This window comes from Ylistrum balloti, unplaced genomic scaffold (genome assembly GCF_031769215.1).
Source record: "Ylistrum balloti isolate Yb309-2 unplaced genomic scaffold, AGI_CSIRO_Ybal_v1 Utg371934, whole genome shotgun sequence".
Taxonomy (NCBI): domain Eukaryota; kingdom Metazoa; phylum Mollusca; class Bivalvia; order Pectinida; family Pectinidae; genus Ylistrum; species Ylistrum balloti.
The window spans coordinates 2,351-23,760 of NW_026782949.1; the positions used below are offsets into that span (position 1 = coordinate 2,351).

The 21,410-nt window shown below is 35.2% G+C and overlaps 1 protein-coding gene across 1 annotated transcript; it reads right to left on the reverse strand.

The window, feature by feature from the left end:
- Positions 1-4,279: 4,279 nt before the first annotated feature.
- LOC132563945 (tetratricopeptide repeat protein 23-like) lies at positions 4,280-21,397 on the reverse strand. Its single transcript, XM_060228702.1, has 13 exons — positions 21,363-21,397; positions 19,120-19,310; positions 18,894-18,986; positions 17,728-17,887; positions 17,247-17,370; positions 16,589-16,871; positions 15,286-15,412; positions 14,285-14,367; positions 13,774-13,859; positions 13,047-13,174; positions 12,029-12,178; positions 11,059-11,141; positions 4,280-6,364 (listed from the first exon to the last, which is right to left on the reverse strand). The coding sequence occupies exons 2-13, from the start codon at positions 19,215-19,217 to the stop codon at positions 6,256-6,258; spliced, it is 1,524 nt and encodes a 507-aa protein (XP_060084685.1). The 5' UTR covers positions 19,218-19,310; positions 21,363-21,397; the 3' UTR covers positions 4,280-6,255.
- Positions 21,398-21,410: the final 13 nt, after the last annotated feature.

The window sequence follows — 21,410 nt, forward strand, 5'->3', positions numbered from 1 at the left end:
CATTTATGTTTGTAATTTTTTATCCTTTTTAGAGAAAAAAAATCCACTGATTTCACTGTCTGATTCACAGTGCCCCAGCTGATGGTCCACTGTTCCCCGGTGCCAGGGCACAGTGAATCAGCTTTTTTAAAAAATTCAAACACTTGTATATTTAAAATTGTCAAAGTTGGCATGTAATATTTGCCATGTTTAAACACTGACCATGGGTCATTATCGTTTGCACTTAAAAGACAATCAATTCTGCCTTTTGATAAGGAGTAATATTCAAAAACAACTTTTCCGATTCACTGTGCCCCGGTCTCCCCTACGGTGCGTTCGCCCTGTAGTCTCATTTCAAATATGTATCGAAACATACGTTGATTTCAGAGACGTATATATCACATGTGATGTGATATATACGTCTCTGGTTGATTTCGGTGTCTTTTGAAACATAATGCGTGTCTTTAGTGCAACCTAAGACATTAATTATCTAAATCAACACAAGAAAAAGACATATATCGATTAAAATGATTTACCATACGTAGTTGTTCAGGTATTGTCACAAACTACATGTACAACAGATCCAAGCTGTGGTATATGATTCGGGCCGCGGTAGCCAAGTGGCCTTATCACTAAGCCTCCGTTATTCCCCCTGTGTCCGAGTATCGTCTCACCGACGAACGTCAGTGTTCTGGCGACGTCTAGGTCGGGAGTTGGAGGCCTACGTTGGGCAGGCGCCAGGTACTGGCCTCAGGTCGGTGTTTTTTTCCCTCCGGAAACTCTGTGTTTACTTCACCAACCAAATCTGTCACGTCCTTGAATGACCTTGACTATTAATAGAACGTAAAACAATAACAAACCAAACGAGATCAGAAGAAGCGATTTGCATGAAGTGTATCTCTTTGTTACAGTTCCATAATCGCTGTAATCGTTCTGACCTCTATCCTTGTTGGAATTGGCGCACTTTTCTGTATTGGAGGTGTATGTTTCTGTTGCTATAAGAAATGTAGTGGTAAGTAGTGATCTTTGTACCGTCATATTATAGTGTTGATCTGTTAAGATAAATTAGGCGTTTCACGCAATAAGAAATATTGAAGAACAAATATATTATTTTGCTGAAAAAAAATCAAAATAGGTCTTCTTATGATAAAGTTGTTCCTTCGTAATACAATCATTGTTAATTGGTATCAGCAGGGACGTTTAATATAGATTGTATTATACGTCCCTGGTATCAATGTTTTTTTTTATTTCTCTTAACTTTTCAAAATAGCTCACTCTATTTTTTTTGTTTCCATTAAAAAAATTATTTAAAAGTGGGATATATAATATGTTGATCAATATCACAGAAGATTTTGAAGTAAATTAAGGTTTTCTCCCTTTCTATTCTTGGTTTCAAAATGTAGGCTCTTAGCATCACTGACAGACCTAAAAGGACAAAACATCTGTATAAAGTACCATCATTGACAGTCCTAAAAGGACGAAACATCTGTATAAAGTACCATCATTGACAGTCCTAAAAGGACAAAACATCTGTATGATGTACCATCACTGACAGTCCTAAAAGGACAAAACATCTGTATGATGTACCATCACTGACAGTCCTAAAAGGACAAAACATCTGTATGATGTACCATCACTGACAGTCCTATAAGGACAAAACATCTGTATGATGTACCATCACTGACAGTCCTATAAGGACGAAACATCTGTATGATGTACCATCACTGACAGTCCTATAAGGCCGAAACATCTGTATGATGTACCATCACTGACAGTCCTATAAGGACGAAACATCTGTATGATGTACCATCACTGACAGTCCTATAAGGACGAAACATCTGTATGATGTACCATCACTGACAGTCCTATAAGGACCAAACATCTGTATGATGTACAATCACTGACAGTCCTATAAGGCCGAAACATCTGTATGATGTACCATCACTGACAGTCCTATAAGGCCGAAACATCTGTATGATGTACCATCACTGACAGTCCTATAAGGACGAAACATCTGTATGATGTACCATCACTGACAGTCCTATAAGGCCGAAACATCTGTATGATGTACCATCACTGACAGTCCTATAAGGCCGAAACATCTGTATGATGTACCATCACTGACAGTCCTATAAGGACGAAACATCTGTATGATGTACCATCACTGACAGTCCTATAAGGCCTATAAGGAAACATCTGTATGATGTACCATCACTGACAGTCCTATAAGGAAACACTGTATGATGTACCATCAAACATCTGTATGATGTACCATCACTGACAGTCCTATAAGGACGAAACATCTGTATGATGTACCATCACTGACAGTCCTATAAGGACGAAACATCTGTATGATGTACCATCACTGACAGTCTTATAAGGACGAAACATCTGTATGATGTACCATCACTGACAGTCCTATAAGGACAAAACATCTGTATGATGTACCATCACTGACGAGTCCTAAAAGGACGAAACATCTGTATGATGTACCATCACTGACAGTCCTATAAGGACAAAACATCTGTATGATGTATCATCACTGACAGTCCTATAAGGACCAAACATCTGTATGATGTACCATCACTGACAGTCCTATAAGGACGAAACATCTGTATGATGTACCATCACTGACAGTCCTATAAGGATGAAACATCTGTATGATGTACCATCATTGACAGTCCTATAAGGACAAAACATCTGTATGATTCAGTTTACTTCCTTATTTGGCTCTTCTTATCTAATTCTTCACTGAAAGATGTAGATCTCACTTATGTGTCTTTTGCAAGTCAATCACTGTGAATGTAGTTCATGGAAGAATGTATGATATTGTACAATGTTACAGTATTTAAATAATACATTACCAATCTCAATATTTACGAACTCATTTTGCAATCCAAACAAATAAAACTTCAGGAATGTAAATTCATAGACCTTCATTTGCAAATCTTTTTTGGTGTGCAAATTTAATTTTTTGAAATTAATGGCAAAAAATTTACACTTAACAAAAGTCGAGTTTTTCAAATACACAGGGAGAGTTGACAAGTATACAGTCTTCAGGAAAACACTTCTAATTACTGTATAAGCTTTGTATTGTTTTGACAGTATCTATTGTATATTACAGATGGCTGTTATGTGTAGGATGATGCGGTGCTGAATATATTGGATCAATAATACCACCACCACTTGCCACCATTCATTTGTTTTGATACTGTTCTCATGATGCTTTCACCAAAGACATTCTATTGGTGAAATGAGTGTTTGGGGCAGGCCAAGAGATTTATGAATGAAAATGCACTTTGTGTGTAATGTCTTGTCATTTTGAGTGTTGTGAGTGTTTGAGTAATTTGAAAGTATCTTTAACTTTGATGATATTGTGCTTGACCAAACATTCAGTTTCTCAAATGTTTAAATGTTTATTTTTAATAATTAGCTCCTGCCCTCCTCCTGAAACAAAGTTAAGGGTGGAGGGGTGTATACTGGAATCAGCTTGTCTCTCTGTCTATCCCTAAAACAAACTTATCCTGACAACTCTTCCTAAGCTTGCAATTTAAATGAAACAGTAATGTTAGCTAACATGTATAGATGTGCATGCAAATGTTTTGTTCCAAATCTTTTGGTTGCCATAGCAACTGATCACTATGAACAGATTTTCTTACAAACTGATCACTGTCCAGATAACTCCTCCAAAGCTTGTGGAGCAATTTCATAAAAAACTACACAGAAATGTTTCAAGAATGTTAGCCACCATGTATAAGTGTGTGCTCAAGGGGCAAGATCTGCAGTTTGATTCCCTTTCAGCTGCCTACAGATGACTTTTTATTTTAAGTCCCTGTCACCTAAGAAAGCTTCAGACCTAATTTGGACAAAATCCAACTCATTCCTACAAAAGAGAAGGGATTTCAGAGAATTTGCTTTATTTGACCATTTGAACTTTGCCTCTCCTGCACCAAAGGTCACAACCAATCGTTTGTAGAAACTGTATCCCCCTTTACCGAGAATGCTTCAGAAACAAATTGGGACAGAACTGGGCATTCCTAAAGTGTGACCATCACAATGTTAATTTCTATCTCTGGATAGTTAGAAACACTATTTACAAGTTAATAATTTATACTGAAAATATTTTATTTGCTTCAGCTGAAAAAAGACTCCAACAAAACATTTTGTCTTTTTTTAAGATATTCTATAAATAATAAATACTTGTTTTACAAGAAAAAGGGTAGATCTGAATGTCTGTCATTTAATTTTATTAATTTATTACCAGTACTGGTACTGATATATGGAGTAAAAACAAGAACATCATCATGAGGGTTGAAAGTTTTAATATCTTTGTGTTTGGGTTACAAACAAACAATGTCTTCCTCTCCACTACCCCAACCCCACTAACAAATATCCTGTATATTTAATTCTGGAATTATTCACTGAACCTTTCAATTCATGAAATAAAACATAGTTTAGTGGATCTAGAAGACTACATAATTTTTAAAAATATAAATTAAAGGGAAAAAGACAGTGAAGTCTGCAATTACAAATGATCACTAACATGATTCCTAATACCGGTATGTAGTCATCACAGGAATATATTGCATTTTGTCATTTTCGTCAGACCAAATATACAGATATTATATCTGCAATTGCAACTGCATTGTTACATATTTCTGAGAAATTTTCAGAGTAAAAACATGATCACCTATTCTGACAGGTCGGAATATAGATGTTTATGTTAGGATGCTGGAGATGACTTGGTTGAGTGTTTGGTATGAATACATTTTACATTACCTTGTTTAAATATCACACTGAAATATGACCATAGTGATTTAAGAAAAAATTGTATGCACAGTAAATATCAATGATAATAAAATATTTTATAAACTATCACTGATGAGTTTGTCAATTTTTTCAGAGTATAGTTGCCTGTTCAAACTGAATATATCTATCAGCTTAAGTTGTTTAAAGAGTAAGCACTCAAATTTTGGCACATTTGAAATTATAGTCTCTCTAGGGATTGTATTGATGCAGAGCAGTGTCTTGAATGATAGCAGCATTATATACAGAATTAGACTGCCGTTTGGTAGTGTGATGAAAAATTGTTAATTACACACGGTTTGAAAATAAACTGAAAGTGTGGCAAGTTTAGCTTAAATAGTTATGATTGCTGTACTGTTAGAAAAAAGAAAGTGAAATGGAGAAATGATCATAGAGAAAATAACTAGTGAATTCAGGAATTGAAGTTCAGTTTACCACATGCTGACTGGAGTCTAGTAACAGAGATCTACATAAAACTGTAGAGTTTGTAATATTTGTGGGGAATTTAATCTCGCTATATTTGCAGTTAATTAAGAAGAATGAAAATAAATAATTTTAAAATGAATCAAAATATAAGGAAAAAGACGTTCTGCCCAACAGGTATACACTGATATAAACTGATAGATGTATAAAAATGTAATACATATGAACTAACCGAAACAGGGACAACCATGTAATATTTAGCCCAGGAAGTTAACTAACTGTAAAGTATAAGAGAAAATGATTCTACAACATCTATTTCTACTTTTAAGTTTTATTTTTCAATGTAATACATGTACTTAGAATTTGAACTCTAATCCTAACATAGATATTTATTTTGTCTACTTTCAAATCTACAAAATGCAGTGAAATTGGTCTAAAAAAACTACCTTAATTTTAATTTTACAAGTTCCCCATGCTATGTCAATCAAGAGGGGTTTGATTCATTGAGATATTTGATTTCTAGACTTACAACAACACTATTGTTTCAATTTATGCAAAGTCAATATTTAGTTCTTAATAATTTTGAGCAAATATTCTAGGTAATATACTTGCTTCAATAATCCATAACCATATCCTAATAATGAGACCAATCATTTATACAAACTATGTTCCCCTTCTCCAAAGGATGCTTCTGACAAAATTTGGTCAAAATCCTCTCAAATTTTCATGACTATTAGTGATTTGTAGAAAAAGTTGATGGACAGAAGACAGACACAGTGGTATACCAATAGCTAAATTGGCCCTTTGGGCCAGTTGAGCTTACAACTAGAAGTATTATTTCATTTATCTACTGGCATATGAAATGTAACCATGGCTACAGTCTCAACATCTTGATAAATTTAGGACGGAATCAATTCATCACATATACACTGTCATCACTGCATTTGGTGACAAATTTCAGCAGCACTTGAAAATCTTCTCACCAGTGATAATGGAATGACCGAAGAAAAAGACAGTCATTGTCTATTACACGACTAAAGCGTAGGTCTACGTTCCCGTCATTGGCTTGCTACGGTTTACAATGGAATTAAACTTTGGTCGTTTTTTCAATTCTTCTGATTTACTGAGTGAGAACTTGTTGGAGAGCCCAGGACTCCTGTGGAAGTTTAAAAAGGAAATGTTTTAATACACAGTCAGTTTATTTACTTATAAAAACAAACACAAATGTCAGAACAGTATGTATTGTCCACCTATTCTAAACATAGGAAATACATGATGTATTGTTTTTTGGACAATCAAGGATTTCTAAAAAATCTTGATCCATTTCAAATAGTTTTTAAAGTCAATCTTATCTTTTGAGCCAAAGACTTGTATGTTGAACTGAGAAGGTTGTTTTTACAGTTCAATTCTATCAGTTTTACCCACTGTTATAACACAAAGTAAGATTTTTTTTTTCATGGAAATCAATTTTTGAGTTTTTATTCCACCTTGAAAAAAACAACAACAGTAAGATAACTTCGGGTGCTACAGCATAAATATCACAACACATAGGTGGTAAACTGACCACAATCATAACACAGAGGTGGTAAACTGACCACAATCATAACACAGAGGTGGTAAACTGTCCACAATCATAACACAGAGGTGGTAAACTGTCTACAATCATAACACAGAGATGGTAAACTGTCTACAATCATAACACAGAGGTGGTAAACTGTCTACAATCATAACACAGAGGTGGTAAACTGACCACAATCATAACACAGAAGTGGTAAACTGTCTACAATCATAACACAGAGGTGGTAAACTGACCACAATCATAACACAGAGATGGTAACTGACCACAATCATAACACAGAGGTGGTAAACTGACCACAATCATAACACAGAGGTGGTAAACTGTCCACAATCATAACACAGAGGTGGTAAACTGACCACAATCATAACACAGAGGTGGTAAACTGACCACAATCATAACACAGAGATGGTAAACTGATCACAATCATAACACAGAGATGGTAAACTGACCACAATCATAACACAGAAGTGGTAAACTGACCACAATCATAACACAGAGGTGGTAAACTGTCTACAATCATAACACAGAGGTGGTAAACTGTCTACAATCATAACACAGAGATGGTAAACTGACCACAATCATAACACAGAGGTGGTAAACTGACCACAATCATAACACAGAGGTGGTAAACTGTCTACAATCATAACACAGAGGTGGTAAACTGACCACAATCATAACACAGAGATGGTAAACTGACCACAATCATAACACAGAGGTGGTAAACTGTCTACAATCATAACACAGAGGTGGTAAACTGTCTACAATCATAACACAGAGGTGGTAAACTGACCACAATCATAACACAGAGGTGGTAAACTGTCTACAATCATAACACAGAGGTGGTAAACTGTCTACAATCATAACACAGAGGTGGTAAACTGTCTACAATCACAACACAGAGGTGGTAAACTGACCACAATCATAACACAGAGGTGGTAAACTGTCTACAATCATAACACAGAGGTGGTAAACTGTCTACAATCATAACACAGAGGTGGTAAACTGACCACAATCATAACACAGAGGTGGTAAACTGTCTACAATCATAACACAGAGGTGGTAAACTGTCTACAATCATAACACAGAGGTGGTAAACTGACCACAATCATAACACAGAGGTGGTAAACTGTCTACAATCATAACACAGAGGTGGTAAACTGACCACAATCATAACACAGAGGTGGTAAACTGTCTACAATCATAACACAGAGGTGGTAAACTGACCACAATCATAACACAGAGGTGGTAAACTGTCTACAATCATAACACAGAGGTGGTAAACTGTCTACAATCATAACACAGAGGTGGTAAACTGACCACAATCATAACACAGAGGTGGTAAACTGTCTACAATCATAACACAGAGGTGGTAAACTGTCTACAATCATAACACAGAGGTGGTAAACTGTCTACAATCATAACACAGAGGTGGTAAACTGACCACAATCATAACACAGAGGTGGTAAACTGACCACAATCATAACACAGAGGTGGTAAACTGTCTACAATCATAACACAGAGGTGGTAAACTGACCACAATCATAACACAGAGGTGGTAAACTGTCTACAATCATAACACAGAGGTGGTAAACTGTCTACAATCATAACACAGAGGTGGTAAACTGTCTACAATCATAACACAGAAGTGGTAAACTGTCTACAATCATAACACAGAGGTGGTAAACTGTCTACAATCATAACACAGAGGTGGTAAACTGTCTACAATCATAACACAGAGATGGTAAACTGTCTACAATCATAACACAGAGGTGGTAAACTGTCTACAGTCATAACACAGAGATGGTAAACTGTCTACAATCATAACACAGAGGTGGTAAACTGACCACAATCATAACACAGAAGTGGTAAACTGACCTCAATCATATCACAGAGATGGTAAACTGACCACAATCATAACACAGAGATGGTAAACTGTCTACAATCACAACACAGAAGTGGTAAACTGTCTACAATCATAACACAGAAGTGGTAAACTGTCTACAATCATAACACATAGGTGGTAAACTGTCTACAGTCATAACACAGAGATGGTAAACTGTCTACAATCATAACACAGAGGTGGTAAACTGTCTACAGTCATAACACAGAGATGGTAAACTGTCTACAATCATAACACAGAGGTGGTAAACTGACCACAATCATAACACAGAAGTGGTAAACTGACCACAATCATAACACAGAAGTGGTAAACTGACCACAATCATAACACAGAGATGGTAAACTGTCTACAATCACAACACAGAAGTGGTAAACTGTCTACAATCATAACACAGAAGTGGTAAACTGTCTACAATCATAACACAGAGATGGTAAACTGTCTACAATCATAACACAGAGGTGGTAAACTGACCACAATCATAACACAGAGGTGGTAAACTGTCTACAATCATAACACAGAGGTGGTAAACTGACCACAATCATAACACAGAGGTGGTAAACTGACCACAATCATAACACAGAGGTGGTAAACTGACCTCAATCATAACACAGAGATGGTAACTGACCACAATCATAACACAGAAGTGGTAAACTGTCTACAATCACAACACAGAAGTGGTAAACTGTCTACAATCATAACACAGAGGTGGTAAACTGTCTACAATCACAACACAGAAGTGGTAAACTGTCTACAATCACAACACAGAAGTGGTAAACTGTCTACAATCATAACACAGAGGTGGTAAACTGACCACAATCATAACACAGAAGTGGTAAACTGTCTACAATCATAACACAGAGGTGGTAAACTGTCTACAATCATAACACAGAAGTGGTAAACTGTCTACAATCATAACACATAGGTGGTAAACTGACCACAATCATAACACATAGGTGGTAAACTGACCACAATCATAACACAGAGATGGTAACTGACCACAGTCATAACACAGAGATGGTAAACTGTCTACAATCATAACACAGAAGTGGTAAACTGTCTACAATCACAACACAGAAGTGGTAAACTGTCTACAATCATAACACAGAGGTGGTAAACTGACCACAATCATAACACAGAAGTGGTAAACTGTCTACAATCATAACACAGAAGTGGTAAACTGTCTACAATCACAACACAGAAGTGGTAAACTGTCTACAATCATAACACATAGGTGGTAAACTGTCTACAATCATAACACAGAGGTGGTAAACTGTCTACAATCATAACACAGAGATGGTAACTGACCACAATCATAACACAGAGATGGTAAACTGTCTACAATCACAACACAGAAGTGGTAAACTGTCTACAATCATAACACAGAAGTGGTAAACTGTCTACAATCATAACACAGAGGTGGTAAACTGTCTACAATCATAACACAGAGGTGGTAAACTGTCTACAATCATAACACAGAGGTGGTAAACTGTCTACAATCATAACACAGAGGTGGTAAACTGACCACAATCATAACACAGAGGTGGTAAACTGACCACAATCATAACACAGAGATGGTAAACTGACCACAATCATAACACAGAGGTGGTAAACTGACCACAATACAATCATAACACAGAGATGGTAAACTGACCACAATCATAACACAGAGGTGGTTAACTGTCTACAATCATAACACAGAGATGGTAAACTGACCACAATCATAACACAGAGATGGTAAACTGACCACAATCATAACACAGAGGTGGTAAACTGACCACAATCATAACACAGAGGTGGTAAACTGACCACAATCATAACACAGAGATGGTAAACTGACCACAATCATAACACAGAGATGGTAAACTGACCACAATCATAACACAGAGGTGGTAAACTGTCTACAATCATAACACAGAGGTGGTAAACTGACCACAATCATAACACAGAGGTGGTTAACTGACCACAATCATAACACAGAGGTGGTTAACTGACCACAATCATAACACAGAGGTGGTAAACTGACCACAATCATAACACAGAGGTGGTAAACTGACCACAATCATAACACAGAGGTGGTTAACTGCCCATAATCATAACACAGAGTTGGTAAACTGACCACAATCATAACACAGAGGTGGTAAACTGACCAGAATCATAACACAGAGGTGGTTAACTGCCCATAATCATAACACAGAGGTGGTAAACTTACTACCATCATGATTTGAAGAAAAACATACAGAAACAATCACAACAAAAATTTACAAGGTTAAACCGAATAACTGGAAATCAGTATTGATAATCTTTCAGAACATATCAATTCCTACTGGTAGAAGATTTAAAGCGTTTTTCTCAGTAATGTTGTCATACTTACGCCATAAGTATCTCTATTGTACGTTCAGAATCTTTCGCCTTTTTGGAATTCTTTCCTAGGACCAGACACTCGATGTTATGACACTGTTAACAAACACAACAAAGATAGATATTAAAAAATGAAGACTGTATTTTATACAGGTAGCAATACTTTATAATCTTTAAGTAAAACTTTGTAAATTATAGAAATTTAATTGTTATAGCTTTAATCAAAATTTTGTTCCAATTGTAACTCTGGTAAATGCTAGCTGCAAAGTACCGCTAGGCTAGAGAGAACTCCTCTCTAGCTTGATTGGTTGAGTGTCAGACTAGTGAGCCAGGGGTCTCAGGTTAAAATCCTAGCGGAGAGGAATAATGACTTCTTTTACACAATGCTAGTATTTGTTTTTATTGGTTATAGCACGAAACACACAAGAGGGAAACTTTTTTACAAAATATGCTCATGTTTATCATTTTAAGGTGTATGGTAATCTAAATATTTTGACCGAGTGAATCTTGTAATAATTTTATCAATAGGACAGAAGTGCTGGATATGATTTACTTCAATCTGTAAAGACCTCCTACAGTTTGGTCTTTTGAGCCAGTACATTTACACAATAAGGACATGTGGTGTTTTGTGTAACATTCTGGTGACAGGCTTATGTTTACGTTTATTTATTTGCTGTTTCATCGCCCATTGAACAGCTAGGATGATTTTGAGGTGAGGTTTCCTTGTGTACATGCAGTAGTTGATGGCTACTTTACTGATCAACATATGAGAGGCCCACCACATGTAATACAGGGTTAAAGGTCATTTCAAAGAGAAAACTACTACCTCGAATCCTACAAGTAAGATCCTGACTTGGGATTCCATAGTGAAATTCTCTATCCATGTATTAACATCTATCTAAAATTCTCTAGGATACACTAAACAAGTTACAACATCAGCCATAGATCACAATTCTAAACAAGGGAAATAATCCTTGCGTTACCTTTTGATAAGCTCTGATGGCCTTCTCTGTAGCACTGCCAGACAGATGTACTGAGGCAATGAGTTTGTATGTATCAGAAACCTGTTCTGAGTAATCTCCGTAAGCTTCACACTTTCCGGGCAGACTGGAGCGCAAGATACTCAAGGATTCCTGGGAACACAAATTAACAGTGACTTTTTCGTTTAGATAATTCAAACCAAGAATAAAATTGTTCAAAATTATCCAGCTTTAAAAAAATCACTGTAATTAATCAAAATTATCAAGAATTTCTCAGCAGTTTACACTATCCAAAATCAACTTCAGATACTTAGAATACATTAAGCAAAATGTTTTTAATAGCATTTTCAAGCACTTGCCAATACTCACTTTTTAGTGCATTCTACAAACCACCTATATTTGAACTCTTTTCACACTTAGAACACCTCCCATTCTCAGTTTTACATTTGTTTAATTTTTCTCAGTTGTCTCATAGATTTCAACAATAAATCCCCTAGCATCAGGCCCTTTACTAATCCTAAAAAGACGGCACAGTTGAATGATGTAGTTTATTCCTTGTTTGGTTATTTATGCAGTGTATCAAATTCTAAATTTGAATAGAAAATAGCAATCCACTTGTGTACAATAATGTCAGAATTATTTGTTTGAGTGAACTCTCCTTTCTGTGTGATGACAGTAGAGAGTAAACCAGTCCTCTGTAGACACAACTATCACAAGTGTAAATTCTACCAAAGACTAAATAACTCCTGCCTTCACTCCTTATGATATCCAAATTTTAGATCCTACAGGTTTTCGCTTTGGTTGTTGCCAAAATAGTGCTTTGAAAGTCTTGCCCACTGTTTTTATTATCTTTATACAAATATCTTGAATATATCTTGTGCCTATCCTTATCTTGATTTTAAAAAATGCCTCTGAAGCAACAAAGATATTTAAGAATTTAATCAGTCAATCCTATTCAATTTTTTACATGACACACAATAGATATTTTGAATGAGTCTTCATTCTTTTCCAGACTATTTACCTCTTGCCTGTCAACACGGACCAGTAGTCGTGCTAATTCATCCATGACTTCCAATGTTTTCTTGTGATTAGAACCATGACACGTCTGACAAATTGCTAGACATTCATTTAAATATTTTTCTGCCACTCCTGATAAAACACACAAATAATACACATTAAAGAGACAGAAAAAAATAACTTGGAATGATTATCTTAGGGTGTGAATTTGTTGCATGAGTTTGTTATACAAACTACAAACAACATTTATATCTGTTACACCTCTGAGTCACCCTTCTGGTACCTCAATTAAACATTGTGATATATCGTAATTGTAATAAATGTAGATTTTGCATAATTGTGTTTTTATCAAATTGGAATGGATGGTCATTTATAAAAAAATTAATTCTCCAGAACATTTATTGTTAACTATATCAGTTTTTCCGGTTCTTCAAGACTGCCAAATAAATTGATGCAAAAAATATATCTTAGACATCTTTATTTTTCTAGATTCATGCCATTCACAAATCTGCTAAAATCTCAAGGACGCTAAAAAAGTCCAATTTACACTACGAGATATATAGACTAATTTACCAACTTCCTAGTCAGCCAACACTGGATTGTACAGAAACATGCCTGATCACACGCATATATCATGGTATCAATTACAAGAGCTTTCAGGATCCAGACTCCCAGCAACCTTCTCCCAAAGTTCACTATCTTACAATCTACTTAGATTACCACTATATTACCTTCAGCTTCCTCCCTTCCAGTTTGAGAATAGGCCCTTGCTAAACTAAGAGCAGTATCCATAGTAACAAGGTTTTCTTCATGGTAACTAAAATGAAAAAATATGTTTTCATATGTTTTGTATAATTTTTAGGGGAAATAAACAGCGATTTATATCATCCAAAAGTTCAAGCAGAATTTTGACTGGAATATGTAGTGCAAATTATTGAAATATGGATTCTAAAGAATAACATTTGTTGTGGAAACTTTTTTGAGTTCCTTATTTCAATCCTATAAAGATAAATGTATGTCATGTGTAAGAGAGAATTTGCTCTTTAGCAATATATCATTATTGCCTGCTTGCAGTGTGTACCTTTTTAAATGACAGTGTATCTTATAATTAAACTTTTGCTAAGAATCAATCAACACCCTTTGTCTGAAACTTTACCTACATTTTTTTTCAACTTTCAGGAAAATGTAAAAATCATCCTATCATACAAATGTTTGTGTAGAACAGTAAATTATAACACTTACTTGGCACCTGCAATAGAGTGGGCTTGTAGGTACATCTCTATGGCTTTGTCATGGTTTGCATGTCGACCTTTACTCTGTTCCAGGTGGCTACCGTTAAGGATGAATCAACCTTGTCAGTCATTGTATTTTAATTTTCACATTTTACATATCTTCGGCATAGATTAAATTACGTAATGTGGCAACTTAATATTAAATTTCAAATTTCTGGATTTACATTAGATGATAGTAATTCTGTGTAACCATTAGGAATGTGTAGTGTGCAGAATTTGAAGATATACATTTTGGTTTGTTTGGATATTCAAAAATTACTGTTGTGTTAACACTTGATTTTGTGGATAAATATAGAACAATATATCTATTTATGCTTATCTTAAAAGTCAGGTGAAATAAGAGTTTGTGGATTAAGAGAACCAACAAAATTAATGAAAATAAATCTCTCACAAAAACCATAGATTTTACAGTAGGATAAGAATTAATATGAGAAATATCTAAACCAAAGATCCCAGAAAGATCATGGCGACCATTTAGCTCTTTATCAGTTGGATCTTTTTTTCTCTTCTATTGAAACAAATGTACAGATCAAGGATCCCAGGTGAATTTACGTAGAAAATTTGAGAAAGATCCATCAAATACTTCTAAAGAAGTATTGATTAAAAACTTTTAAATTCAACTGTTTGCCATTTTCTAGTCTGTCCCAAAACTGAACATGCACAAATAGGGGTTAAGGAGAGATATGATATTTGACAAGGATCCATCTTTTAGTTCTTTAGAGAAAATTCTGACTTGCTAAAGAAAACAGAAAATGTGTATAGGAAATGAATGCCACAAACCAAAATCTTATCAGATGGAGAAGCTGCCATTATGATATCACAGTGTAATTATATACCAATCCTGTTGAGAGGTTTTCAAGACATTAATTCCAAACGAGACAAAAGAATAAACAGTAACAGTGTATCCAACCCTTATCCAACTAAAATGATTCATTGTAATTATAAGGATATCTGTCCATTTTCCTGGTAAACAGGCACCAATTCCATACTGTCTTTGCCATAGTGAGCCTCCATCTGGTCCAGTAGTTTGTCATACTGGCTGCTGGCAAGGGCATGCTTCTTTTGTTTCCAATAAAGTCTACAAAACAATAAAAATGTATATCAAGTCTATGTGTTTATCTTCCAATTCTATGACAAATAATCAAATTTCATTAGCCAATTGTGATGGGCAAAGGAGACAACTCCTAATGATAATTAATTACCAGGTCTATATGGTAGTCATGTATTCATCAAGGACTATAGTAAGACTAGAAGTTTAAAGTAAAGGTTGAAACTGTCGAAGGCGAGATACCATTTGTTAGTTATTATTTTCACTGAACAGCAACATACAATGGTGAATGTATTTCATATGTATGGTATAATGTAAAACAATGAAAGCAGTCCACCACCCCATGAGCCCGCTATCACCAGACCCAGCTGAACCAGCGAGAGAAATGCCAGGCACAGGGGACTGATGCTGAATTGTGGAATATTTGGCACATGTGGTTTAAGGGTGTAAACATTCCTGTCTGAGACTAACTGGTTGAATATAATTTGTTTTTCGAGTTTCAGCAAGGTTGATGCCATAAATATTTTGAAAAATATACAGTACAGGGTTAGCTGAAACATAGTTTACTATTGGTTCACTGTTAAATGTTTGACAGAAAATTCTGAAACTGTACACTTTGACCTTTACAAGTAACAATTCAACCATACTTAACAAGTGTGTTCATTTATAAAGAAATACATATGTGCCAACTGGACCTTTTCTGTCAAGTTACACAAAAGCAGTCTGAGGTAGTGAAATGTATTGAGAGACACTCCGGCAAATACCCATAAATAAAAAATAGGACACGAAAACCTCACAACTTCTTGATAATAATCCCATACAAAATTTGACAGCTGTTTCTGTATCAATTCTGAAATAAGCCTAGGGAGCAAGCACACAATCTGACTTGAAATAAGGCCATGACATATTAAGCAGACATTGTAGATGAAGTATTGTGTAGTGGCATGCTACCAATGAAGTGGCTGACAGAGCATCAAGTTTTAGAAAGTGAGCAGGTGGAAAAGTTGGATTTCACAAAACCAGGCGGTCATGTTTATTTCAACAGAATTCAGTTTTATATAAGCTGGTGGACACCTCACTGAAAATACTGTGGAAGGCACAGGACATCAGGGAAAAATGTCAGACTGGAAACCCTAATCAGGACAGTCTGTGATCTTGTTTTCTGCAAACCAAAAACCTCCATGGTTCATTATACTGTAATGTTACCTTGCTTTAGCATGTGAAATATCAATTTCCATTTCATCACATTCATCCTGAGTCACACATGACATCTTGAAAATGTCGGCAAGAAATTTATCTGCCTTGGAGAGGATCTGTTCAGCTTCTGGATACTTCTTCAAAGAGGTCAAGGCCCGACCTTTAGTGTAATAGAGTCTGAACAAAACAGTGTAAACATTGGCTTTCTCTGTCTCCGTGGTAATCATTGGCGGGGAGTTAAGGAGAATAGCTTTACCGTTGTCTGTGTGATAATCAGCCTGTGCAGCGTATGCTGTAACATAATCACAAAGATATGATGCAGCAATTTCATTTTGTGTCACACTTCAACTGAATTCATACATTTATTAATGCCCATTCATCTTCATATCTTTACACATATACAAAACAAAGACAGGAAATCACCATGTTGTTGGTCTATATTGTTTGGAATGAGATGAAAAGTACTTATATCTGTACATAGGAGGGTTCACTATCAGGTATATATTTATTGTAAAATAAATTAAGGCATTAAAATGAAAACTCATATGCAATTTACCCTAGGAAGATTGTAGATCTGATGTAATCTTAAATTAAGATTTTATGAAAGAAAAAATCCAGAAAAACATTTTTATTGTAAAAACTGGACAAGATTTTTAATGTTCCTCACATTTGTGATCAAGGTAGGCCTCTGCCAAATCAGCGTAACACTGAGCCAGTCTCCAGTTGTCAGCACCATGGACCATCCTGGCATATGCTATACACTTGACATATTCTTGGATTCCTTTGTCTACCTGTAGTAATTAGAAGTTAAACGAGACAGTAAGGTATAAACTGTCAGAATTATTTTCCTGAGTGAACTCTCCTTTCTGTGTGACGGCAGTAGAGAGTAAACCAGTCATCTGTAGACTCAACTATCAAAGTGTAAATTCTACCAACGACTAAATAACTCCTGCCTTCACTCCTTGTGATAACCAAAGTTTCTATCTTACATGTTATGTTAATAATAGTTTTAACATAAATTTTAGTGATGCATTAAAATGATTTTCTTTCAGAATATTGTAATATAATTAAAATCCAATTCATATATTCATATATTCAAAATGTCACATTATACCAGGACCCTAATAACAATATAGGTAGCCCCTCACCTTGCCCTGTTCAAGGAATTTGTTAGCCTTCTTTGTGGAACTCTTCAGCAGGCGATCTGGAGGTGTTGTATTAACCTTCTTGCGTCCGTTTTTTGGTCTATGCGTAATGTGTGATGTGCGAGGTGCTTCCTCCATCATCTCTTCATTCTCATCATCCATACTGAAGGTGGAAGATGACATTTGTTAAGATATCAGACTCTAAACCAAAACATACCTTGGTGCCAGGCTAATGTTAATTGGAAATGCTATAGAGTCCATCATAAATTATCAGTTAAAATCAGGTAGAACTTTCAATTTTTATGTAGTTACTCCTCAATTACATCATAGACTATTAACTGTTTGTTCAATATACACTGAAGTACACTCTCTAATACAGTGATATTACTTTTTTCTAATACTTTAACCTAAAATGTTTAACTTGCCTAAAGTAGATTTGCATAAGAGTGAAATGTTTATAGGTTTGGAAACACTTGGTATGTTTTAGGTGTATTTCATTTCTGGAGGTATAGTGTTGTTCTGAAGGGATGTTTCAGTTCTAGTGGTCTATTTTAGTTCTGTAGATATGTTAAGTTGTGGAGGTGTGTTCTGGAGGAACATTATAGTTTTAGAGTAGAAGGGATGTTTCAGTTCTTCTAGTGGTGTTCTAGAGGTCAGATTTATTTTAGTTCGAGTGTTAGTTCTAGAGGTATGTTCTGGAGGAGTTGTGGCAGCAGGTCAGATTTAGTTTGGAGGAGAATTTAGTTTGGAGCGAGTGTTAGTTCTAGAGGTCAGATTTAGTTCCGGAGGAGAATTTTAGTTCTGGAAGCGAGTGTTAGTTCTAGAGGTCAGATTTAGTTCTGGAGGAGAATTATAGTTCTGGAAGCGAGTGTTAGTTCTAGAGGTCAGATTTAGTTCTGGAGGAGAATTATAGTTCTGGAAGCGAGTGTTAGTTCTAGAGGTCAGATTTAGTTCCGGAGGAGAATTTTAGTTCTGGAAGCGAGTGTTAGTTCTAGAGGTCAGAGGTGTTCCGGAGGAGAATTCTAATGCGTTAGAGAATTAATCGCAACAAGAACAAGTGTCACCAGTTAGTGGGTACTTTACTTAATTGTCTATTAGTTTCGCCTCTATTCGAGGCTTCATCAGGAACTTTAACCAGAAGATGTATAATGATAAGTAACAAATCTTACTCTTCATCATAGTCATCTGAGTAATCATCTTCATCATCATCGTTATGCTGACTTCGCTGGGTTTTTGGTGTTCTTGGTGTCTTGAGCAAGGTCCTGCCCATGCTCTGGATATCATTCTAATCGTGGTGGCAGCACGTTTTAGATTTAATTTTGGAGCTGACCTCCGACCTTGTGTCATCATAGTCATCTGTAATCATCTTCATCATCATGGCCTTTTGGTCCAAGCATCCGACCTTGTGTCCGTGATGATGGCCTTTTGGTTCTTTTAACCTCAATGACCATTGGCCGGCCTTCCTCTGCTGAATAATCTTCTTCTTCGGACATGCTTTCTCTGTTAGGATTATCTGATTTGTTGTTTTTGTTTTTTTCTTCTTCAATTATTCTGCTTTTTCAGTGCTTTAGTCAACTTCTTCTCACCTGTAAAGAACCAATTTGTTAAGTTTGTCAATTGTCAGTTTTTAATACAGAATAAATTTTAGGGAAATTGTTATTACATGGAAAAGAATGCATGAATATATTAACATAATTCAGTTTTTACGTTTGTTCACCGTCATGTGAAGTCATTCAAGTCCCTTCTCTATCATGGTATTTACCTATGCCTCATTAAATAGTGTAGACTTTGCATAAACCAGCAAGCTGACCAGAGCCATTTTGTCCGTCAGTTAGAAGTGAATCATTTTTGTAACAAAATATGTACCAATTAATTAAAGTATTATATTACAAAACTTACATGAATCAGAAAATTAATGCCATTTATTTAAGGATTACTTTCTCCACAGTTTGGACTGAAAACGGTTTACAAAAATAGGGTGTGATTTCAGCTGTAAATACCTTAAACATGCACTCCTGTTTTATAAATATTAAAGTTAATATTATTTGTTTTGTCACAAAAGTCAGCACAATTAGTTTTGAAAATATCAAGCTTCCTACTGCTGTTTATTTTGAAAAGATTATTAATGTATTTTGGGGGGAAATAGTTTATAAGCACAGCAATGCTAGCTAAATCACATTTGTTTGCTTCAGAGTTAAAATGAGACACAGGCAGATTCTTATCTCTCTTAAATTCAAATTCCTGTTTATACTTATGTAAAAGGGGAGGGGTGAATGTTTACAGTGTACATACAAATGTATGACACATAAAGCACTATTATCTGATGAAGTCAGCTGATTTTTGTGCGTGTCTTGTACTTGAAGATCTCAGGATGCTCTGCAGGAATTTGTTTTTTCCAAATCTGTGTGTTACTCTTCGTGAACTTTGGTAAATCAAAACTATTTCTTTTGTTCAAATACGGAAGGTTTTCTTTTGGATAATACCTAAAGGAGGCTGACAAGACAGATGTCTATCAAAAATTTAAAGATTTTTACTCATTGCAGTAACTCTCTCTCAAATACATGATAAATTTGTCACATGTCAAGTTGTGCCCAGCATGATTATTATAATGATAATGAGAAATGCAATTCATTTCTTGAAATTACATATATAGTGAAACCCATAACTGCGTAACATGAACATTTATTTTATTTTTGAAGTGCGATGGTGATCTTGGCGTTGTATAGAAAAATATGTACAATATCACTAATTTTTTGTCATTACGTGTATTACATTACATGCGAAGAATGTCAGATAAACTAGCTGGTATTATAATGAAGAGCGCTTATATAAGAATAAGCAAATCAAAGCCTACCATTTTTATTGGTATAATTATTTGAACAGCTCTTAATTAACAATTATTATGATCAAAGATATATGTCATACTCATATTGATGATGTATATATATAGACAGTGAGAAAAATATGTTTTTTCTAATAAACATGTAAATTTTATGAGGAAATGCGTAATTAACTGAATTGGATGGATACTATTTATTTATTCAATATAGATAAATATATTTCTATCCTACTTTAATACAACATGTCAATGAAACCTGTTTTTTCTAATTTTTGTAAGAGCATTTTATCATTTCGTTATATATGTTATCAACATATATAACTAGATATTGAAAAATGGGGCTTTGATGAAGAAATATATTCCTCATTGCAGAGCCTGACAACACTCTTATTTCTTTTACTTCAGAATAGTTAAGAGTTCTGCATTATAATCTGGCATTATATGTCAGGTGCTTGTAAGTTCCTCTCCTTCATGGCGCATTTCAATACTTTTCATTCGATCAATCAGAATGATATTTTGGATGATGTTAGATATTTAAGTCAAATGAATCATGCAAACAGTATGTAAAAATATCAATAAATGAATTGCTGGGCGTAAACCGGTCCAATGGCATCAATTCTTTCCATGACAAATAATATGCCTTTATAACCAGATTCAAGACAGTTTATCGGTTTTTCCATTCTCTACTGTTCTAAATGCAATTTTCCCTTCTGCATCTCTCAAATACCTGGTTTCAGAATAGTAAAAATCAACTCTTTTGTTATACAAGCAAAACGATAAGTCAAAGTATATTAATCACCATATTTCGACGAGTCTCTCAGTAGTTTGTTTACGCTGTCGCCATGTT

Bases quoted from the DNA above. Each gene is read 5' to 3' on its own strand.
- LOC132563945 (XM_060228702.1), bottom strand. From the start codon at position 19,217: ATGTCCGAAGAAGAAGATTATTCAGCAGAGGAAGGCCGGCCAATGGTC. The intron at 17,888-18,893 runs GTAAGATTTGTT...TTCCACCTTCAG, and splicing joins TCAGATGACTATGATGAAGA to TATGGATGATGAGAATGAAG. The intron at 13,860-14,284 runs GTAAGTGTTATA...TTTTCATTTTAG, and splicing joins CACTCTATTGCAGGTGCCAA to TTACCATGAAGAAAACCTTG.